General features: G+C 52.3%; 1 protein-coding gene across 1 annotated transcript; it reads right to left on the reverse strand.

The window, feature by feature from the left end:
* Positions 1-1,980: 1,980 nt before the first annotated feature.
* On the reverse strand, positions 1,981-6,637 carry LOC311373267 (general transcription factor 3C polypeptide 4-like; the record flags this gene model as incomplete). The annotated part of the gene is made up of 5 exons (XM_084490061.1): positions 1,981-2,211; positions 2,577-2,665; positions 3,393-3,523; positions 3,962-5,830; positions 6,311-6,637. The coding sequence occupies 5 exons, from the start codon at positions 6,635-6,637 to the stop codon at positions 2,147-2,149; spliced, it is 2,481 nt and encodes an 826-aa protein (XP_084346187.1). The 3' UTR covers positions 1,981-2,146.
* Between the last annotated feature and the right edge of the window lie 2,117 nt (positions 6,638-8,754).

Below are 8,754 nucleotides of genomic sequence, written 5' to 3' on the forward strand. Positions count from 1 at the left end.
CTAAAATATATAAACAAAACAAAAGGAATAGCATATGAACTAATAGAGTGAAAAGGTGTTCTGAATGTTTTACACAATTCAACCACGGACATAAAGGCCATTAATATTGTATGCAAAGCCAGAGAGAAAAAAAAGTGATCTGTTCGTTTGAAGTCTTGAGAGACGCCAAGACAGAGAGGAGAAAGAGAGAGACGAGGGAGGGAGGGAGGGGGAGGCTGGTAATTACTTGCTAGGTGCTCTTTGACGGATTATTCTATTAAAGCGGAGAGGGAGGTTCATCCAAACACAACTAACCTCTTTAATGCCGCGGCTCTCCACCTATCAGTGGCGGGGAAACCGTGCGGAACCTCGGGCGAGACTTCTCCGTTTGACAAACAACGAGCCAAAGCAATCCCCAACTCAAACACCCCGCAGCCAGAGTTTAACCTGCCACACACAGACACACACACACACGCACGCACGCACGCACGCACGCACGCACACACACACACACCAGCCCCCTTTGTGTCTTATTTATTTGTATCAAAGACGATGAGAAACTAATAATTAGGAATAAGTAGCCGAGGAATTCCGACCGGAAAAAGTTTATTCATCGAGTGATTTGTTTACCGCGGGAGCCTCTTTAACAAGCGGGGCAGAAACCGCGACGCGTTAAATGATTTATCCTCCGACAGTGGAGGAGGAAGCCGCTTCATTCTTCCCCTCTCGCCGTTACAACCCGTTCGTCTGCCGGCAAACTGTCAATATTGGGGCCCAGGGTCGAGGAGGAGGAGAGGGGATGGTGGTAATAATAAATAAATGAATAGCTTGTCTTTTATTAACGGCCTGAATGTTGAGTTGCGGCCGTGGCGGTTCCTCCTCCTCCTCGCCTCGCCCCAGGGTAGACTCTCATCTCCCGTGACACGCCGTGCAAGAATGGCCTCTCCCCGTTTCCCCTCGTCCCGGGGTCGGGAGAGGCAGGACGGCGGTTGAAGACCGCGCTGCTAGCCTAGTCTCCCAGGTCTGTCCTCCACTTTGATCAATGGCCACTGACCTCCATGTATCCGCATGGACCGGGGAGAGGGGTTGCGGTGGGGGGGGGGGGGGGGGGGATGGTAGCGGCGGTGGCAGCAATGGAGGGCAACACTGGTAAACGTGTATCCCCTTAGAGCAGGGCTTGTCCCCCCAACCACCACCACCACCACCACCTCCACCCACCCTCCTCCAAATATAAAAAGGGTTAATTGTGTTTAACAATGTACCCTCTAGTCCCCCCTTGATTAAAATTAGAATCACATCTGGTGCCATATTCTCTCCCTCATTACTGGTGAATATCATTACGGCTGCTGGGTCCCGCGGGACGCCACCGCATCCGTTTTAAAACCCACACATTTGCTTTATTCACACTCGGCGTGCGCTCTCTTCCCCGTTTTACAATAGTAGAAGTCCTCATCTGAGAGAATGACTGAGCGTCGGGTTTTTCCGCTCCCCAGAGCCTAAGAGATTGTTTTACAGTGCCAATTAATGTAGGTATGTTCGGATATTTTTTTTAACCATTCTATTTATTATTCATAATATTCCGTGTTTGTTGGTTTCACGAGGAAAGAAATTTCTAATATAGGTCTGAGCGCATCTCCACGTACTATATATATATAAAATATTTAAAAAGTAGACCAAACGTTTTTATGTAAAGTAAAAGAAAGTGTGGAAGGATATTTAAAGTAAAGTCTGAATGCCTGCATTCAAAATTCCCAAACCCCAGCCAAGCAATCATTAATTTCAAGTTATTTTTGATAGTAAAAGCAAGTACTGCAAAAAAAAACAAAAAAAACACAGCGCTATTCATAATTAATTCAAGTGAAATTGGAAAAATGTAATACCCACACAAAGCAAAAAAAGAAAATATATAAAACGCACCAAGTTTAAATACAAAAATATATAGCTTTATTTCGGTAATATTTGAAGTCACCAATCAAAGGAAGAGTACAGGCCTCAATAAAATGTTTAAAAAAATAAAAATACTTTCTGTAGTAGTTTTCGTTTTTTTTCTTCTTCCAAGTTTTCAAACTAACAAGTGCTGGAAGACGTTCCCCGACCGGCGCGTCGCGCTAGCGCGTTGCGTGGATATAGCGTACTTTGTTTCCGTGACGACGGTCCCCGGTTCCTCTTAAATCATTGGGGAGTCGCAGTATGGACAGGGTCCCTTCAGGATCTTCTTAATCCACTCTGGAGCTGGAGACCCAAGGCACAAACATTTACTATTTTGCAAATCTTTAGCGCCGTGATTTTCAGACACTAAGTCCTAAGCTAAACGCTGCTACGTTGTTTGTGTTTGCGTTCTTTAAGATGCGAGCTTAAAGTGTGAAAGTGTGTGTGTGTGTGTGGATTTGTCTGGGTTGTGATGGCGTGGTTGATTCCGGTGTCTGGTTAAGGCCGCAAATAATGTGAAAATGTTCAGCCTTTCCCTTCACTGGGGGAAATAAGAATCGATAGAACATTTGGGTGAAGATTACTTTCTTTTCTTTTTTCTCGTGGAGTACAAATCAAGTAACAATTAGTGAGGAAGAGTTTCTGTGATTATAAAAAGAAGTCCTCACCGTCGTCTTCAGGCTCTGCTGCAATGCTGTCCAACAGCAGGCAGCGCTTAAACGACAGCGCCTGGCAGGACTGGTACGATAACACACACCTGCAGGGGCGAGAGAGAGAGAGAGCGAGAGAGCGAGAATGGAAACAGAGGAACAGTAGCAGAGAGAGAGAGAGACACAGAGAGAGAGTTATAACATCACGGCGCCGACAGGGCCTATATTGTGAGAAATGCCCACACAGTATTTCAAACTGTACAATCACTGAATAAAAAGAGGCCGTCGGGGGGCGTAATCCCCTCAGTGGCCACGAGGGGCACTGCCTCCCTCTTCCCGGCGTGGCGGGGATTTGAGCAGAGTGCGAAGGAGAGGCGTGTTGTTTACGAGGACAGAGTGGTGCGTGGGCAAATACCAGGAGGTGGTAAATACCAAGATGGCTGATTGCACATATTGGAAGACAAATAAACCGCCACGGGGAGCCATTTGGCAGGAGGAGAGGGGTTGATTCATTTCTGTACTTCCTGCCTTAACTTAACTTGAGAGAACAGAGACTTCCTTCCCAGCCACCGAGCTCCCATGTCGCCAAATATACCCTGCTGGAGAGCGCCGCTTTCCGAGAGGAAACTAACAATGAGTAGCAGACGCTTGTATCCAAACGAGGCTGGCGGGGGGATTCAGACCCACGTCATTAAGGAGCGGGGGGGGGGGGGGGGGGCGCGGTGAGGGCGTCTCGCTCAAGGACGCTTGCGGGTGAGTGTGCGGACGTTGTGGTTGCGAACCGTGAACCCGCTGCTTCGCCGCGTTAAGCTCGGCGGCCGGTCGACTCGTTACCTCTGCCAGAGGTGTCCGTTCTTACAGACGGTCTGTTTGAAGTCGGAGAAGGGCAGCACCTCGCCACAGAGGCTGCAGCTCTCGGGAAACTTCTGCTTCTGCATCTTCTTCTTAACGTGGCCGATCAGGACCTGTTTTGGACGACGGCGAACGGGATGATAGAACAGATCAGTTTAGCCATGCATGCACCGTCCTAAAGCACGCAAGTCTAGTCTAGGACCTCTGACTTTGACCAGGTTGGATTTTGACGAGCCAATACAAGCCATTTCCATATCTTCCCAGTAGTGACGTCACAAGTGAGCGTGTCCATGGAGACGTATCACGGCTAGATCAGCCGCTACAGTCCACTGGCTAGGCTGGTAGGTTGAACCATCCGTCATATATCTGGGTGGACACTCGTGGCGTCACTAGTAGATCGATGATAGATTTTGAAATGTAACGGCTAACCAAGACCCCCCCACCACCAGACCATTCTAAAGCATGGGACAGCATGTGGTTCAACATCCCCCCTAGAGACGGCGTCAGGTGACAGGTGTAAGGGGAAGCAGAGCGGCACGTTTGACGTTCACCTCTGCCGCCCGGTCCCCCGGCTCCTCGGAGAGGTAGTCCACCAGGCCGCAGGTGGGGATGCTGGTGTTGACGGCCGACCAGATGTTGAGGTACACGTCCCCCAGGACCTTCTTCATGTGCTCCCTGATCAGGTGCGCCTCCACCACCTTCATCTCCGCCTTCAGCTCCGCCATGCGCTGCCCCGCGTCCTCCACCTTCACCGCCGGCCGCGCGCGCGTCGCCCCGGCCTCCCGGCCTTCCACCGCCGCCTCCTCTTCCGCCACCACCTCCTCCGCCTCCTCCTCCTCGTCCACCTCCTCCTCGTCCTCCTCGTCCCTGAAGAAGGCCTTGGAGTGCTTGTGGGACGGCTTCCACCGGGGGTCCACCGGCGCCTTCTGCAGCGACAGCAGCAGTGTGCGCAGCAGGAAGAGCTTGAACCTCCAGAAGTAGGCCGACTCCGAGCCCCGGATCTTGCCGTCGACGGCGTCCATCAGGGCCGGGGGGACGGCCTTGTCCCGGAGCACCCTCCAGCGCACCAGGTCCAGCAGGTCGGCCGCCCGGTAGAGGCTCTGCGCCGGCGACTTGAGCAGCAGCGCCGTGGCCGCCTCCGTCGTCTTCAGGCTGACAAAGTTCACCTGGTAGGTCTTCTCCGCCGGGTGGTAGCCGCCCACCATGCCCTGGGTGTTGGCCAGCGCCAGGTAGGCGCCGTTGGGGCTGACGGCGATGGACAGCGTCCGCCGGCCGGGGAAGGCGTCCGGCGGCAGCACGTCCTCCTGGCTGAAGGTCATGGTGCCGGCGGCCGTGAAGCGCGGCACCAGCTTCTTCACCGCGCCGTCCATGGCGCAGGTGTACACCGCCACGCCGCCCTGCCGCGTGGCCACCAGCGACACGATGGGCAGCGAGTGCAGGCCCGGCACGTGGGCGTTGAACACGTTGAGGCCCGCCGGCGAGATCACCAGCAGGCACCAGAAGACGTAGCAGCCGCGCGACGCCAGCACCAGGCTGCAGTGGGTCTTCTGCACCGGGTGGTAGACGGGCACGCAGCGGATGTTCTCCACGGGGATGCGGTCCGCCTCCTGCCACAGCGCCACCGGCTTGCGCAGCGTGAAGTAGCCCTTGACGCGCGTCATGTTGACGGGCAGGATCTTCACAGGCCCCACGTCGCTGCCCACGATCAGCCCGCTCATGCGCCGGTCGCCGCCCTCGTACTCCCACCACGCCACGTCGGTGGGGCCCGGCACGCCCGACTCGATGACGTCGTAGACCGTGGGCGCGCCGCCGCCGCCCCCGCCCCCGCCTTCGCCGCCCCCGCCGCCGCCGCCGAAGGGCAGGTCGAACTGCCACAGCACCAGGTCGCCGTTCTCCATCAGCACCGCCAGCAGCACCATCTCCGCCTCGCGGCAGGCGTGGTCCGCCGACAGGTGCTTGACCGTGTACACGCTGGACCACTCCATGCGCAGCGGCGTCTGCATGCGGAAGCGCCGCCGGAGCTCCTCCAGGTCGAGGAGTCCCTCCGCGGCGGCGGTGGCGGCGGCGGCGGTCGACGCAGACTCGTCGGCGGCGGCGGTGGCGGCCGTGTTGTCCTTACGAGAGTAGTTGCGTTCCGCGAGCCGGCGCGAGTACGAGTCTGTGAGGTCGGCGAGCATGGTCCACTCCAGCCGCGTCACGCTGTTGTGGACGGTGAGCCGCTGGTCCAGGGAGAGGATGGCCAGGAGGCAGCGGCCGCTGGCGTCGCAGCCCAGCGGGGACCAGCTGGTGTACTTGACCCCCTTGTGGACGCCCACGTGGGGGTTGATGACGCGGTCCGTCATGAAGGCCTGGTTGACGGTGGGGTCCGGGTGGGAGGAGAACTTGTCCCGGGCTTTGGCGAGCTCGTCCGCAGGCCCCACCTGAACACACACACACACCGAGACACACACACACACACAGAGGAAGACGGGGTTGGAATAAACAAGGGAACCAAAGTAAAACGTGAATTGTGTGTTTATACCGTTGTTTGCTTTGGCAATTCCAGTGCTAGTCTGTGGTAAAGCCAAAGCGTTATAGTGCTACCCTTGAAATGATACAGTTCCTTTAATCGGGTAAATAAAAGACTAGTTGTAAGACTAATTAAAGACTAGTTGTAGATGGAATGCGCGACTATTATTAAGAGAAGGAGAAGCTTGTTAAAGAAGTCGCGAGATCGTACGTATGACTGGAAGCAAAATGTGCGTGATAGTTAACATATCCAGGAGAAGACTTTGAGATCTTCTTGGACTGTCTGACATAACCATTAGAAAAACAACACCTGCTCTCCAGTCACGAGTACTAACGACCAGTGTTATCACAGTGATGTTGTGATGAGGTCGTGCTGGTTTTGGGGGGGGTACCTTCAGCTGGAGGACATCCTGCCGCACGGGGATGGACGTCCTGTGCATGGTCATGTCCTGTCTGTTGCTGTGGACGTCGCACACCAGCTCGATGAGCGCCACGGCGCCCGTGGTGGAGACGGCGACGCGGTGGTCCTGCGACCAGGACACCGGCTGGATGCCGCTCAGCGGACAGATCAGCGTGACCACCGGGTCCCGTTTCAGCACCGCCGCGCCCGAGTCCGGGCTGCTGCTGGTCACGTCGTCGTTGGTTTCGGGCTCGGTCTTAAACACCACCCTGTCCGGCATTTGTACAGCAGTGGAAACCGAAACTACGGCCGCCGCCATTTCTTTTCGTGCGTGTGTGTGTGGGGAAGTGACGTCGGGAGGAGGATGTGGACGCAGTGGAGGCTGGGACGCGCACTTCCTCTGACGCGTTGTAGTTTTTTTTTTATGCTGCCGTAGAAGTGGTGCAGGTGGAACCTGGTTATTTTACACTATGGTTTAAAACCCCTCAAACTATCGATACACAGCTCCACTGACTGTATCAAGACACGTTCACAATTTGATAAGCATTTAATGAACAAAACCAATGCATTTTGAATTCTAGTGGATGGTCCAGTTTCAGCTGAACTTCTACACTGGATGTAGGCCTAAGTCGTTTTAATTTTAATTACACATAAAGCAAAGATCTCACATCTAATGGCGTATTACGTTTAATAGGGCAGTGTATATTGATATGGATTGATGTAGCACAAAAAATATAGCTTTTTTTGTTTGGACCTAGCTTAATAAGAATTAATTCTAATAATTACTTGAAGGTAATATAGTATAATAGTATAAAAAATATAAGAATCGGGTCAATAGCGATCGTATTTTGAATTGTCTCCACCTCTCTTTATAGATTAAAGCTTCTGAATATGAATAGGGCTGCTCAATGTAAATCTGTACTTGGAACAGACTCATTAACCAAACCTGGGTTGACCCCATGAACCCAATTTGAAAACGGCCTTTGCGGCACGTATAGTAAACGTGTTGGTGATAGGAATATAAATGTGAAACTAATATTTGTGTTTTTTCCAGTGAGGGCTGTACAAAAGTCAATTGGTAACACAAGCATTACCATTTGACCCCTGGAAAGGTAAAAACCCTTCTTTAAAATAGCAATTAGTTGTGTTTAATTAATTAACCATGCCGTAAAGATTTTCTACTCTGCATGTTGATCATTTGCGGATGTGTCTTATATGCAGCTGTTCCTAAAACCGTTTTCTTGGTGGATTTTATCTGCATATCAATTGATTGAATGCTAAATTATTCTCCGTCTCGCCGACCCGATAGAGAGAGAAGGGTGAGTGAATATTTCCTACATGTTAAACGTCTGTTTATACGAGGAAGTTGTTTTTAATGAAAGACTTCACGTCCACTCTGACCAGTCAGTCAATATTTATATTTCTCACGTATATTCATACATTGTTCATGAATCTGTTTGTTTGTCTTTCAAGTAAGAGCCTATTATTTTGTATTCAATTGGATTCCCTAGAAAATAATCGGATGTAAAGTTGGCCTTCAGGTTCAAGCTGTCCTGTGTTAACGCTCACCTTCATTGAGGCTCTGTGCACCATAATAAGACGTACAGGCCTATTATTCTAACAGCATTTCACACGGTGCACATCGTCCTCACCACATTAGTTATTAGGCCGTCAGCGTTTCAATTAAAACCGCCGATTTTCTACATATTTCCCTGCGCAAACGATGACACGGCATTCATCTCTCCCCGCTAATGGTCAAAAAAACGGCACGTGATCCGGGAACCATCCGTAACCCGTCGACGGGACGCGACATCCGTCACTGGGCGTCCTCGCTTGGGCAGCGGCGGTGGCGGCGGCGGTGGCGGCGGTGGCGGCGGCGGCGGCCGGTGTCCACACGCGACACCGTCATCCATTCTCCAGCCTTCCCCACATTAATTAACGGCGCAACGCCGCGCTGCGACGGCGTTGTCGTCACAGCGCGGGCGCCAGCATGCGTACGAGGATGAGTAACCGAACGCTCCCAGACAGGTCAGAGGTCAGACCGCGGTGGCTGGTTGAAAAAAAAGAGAGAGAGAGAGAGAGAGAGGGGGGGGGGGTTAGCCAGCGGGCCGCAGAGAGAGAAGGAGACAGTGATTGGTTACATACTTTGAAAGCATCTCTCTTTTTCCTGTCTCTCTCTCTCTCTCTCTCTCTCTCTGGGTCTGCACTCGGCTCTCAGTGAGATGACAGTGTGGCACTCCGACATGGCAGTTGAGTTATTTGTCACAAAACAAATCGTTACAAATCTGCACGACAAATATAGGATAGCTTCACGGGGGTACCCCCTCCGTGTTTTAATCTCTCTCCCATTTTTCCCATCTTTTGTTTCAATAATCGGAATGAATAAATGACTGGGAAGAGCGTTGTGTGTGTTTCATTCTTAATGAGGCGTGTAGC

This window comes from Micromesistius poutassou (assembly GCF_964030765.1).
Source record: "Micromesistius poutassou genome assembly, contig: SCAFFOLD_6590, whole genome shotgun sequence".
Lineage (NCBI taxonomy): Eukaryota > Metazoa > Chordata > Actinopteri > Gadiformes > Gadidae > Micromesistius > Micromesistius poutassou.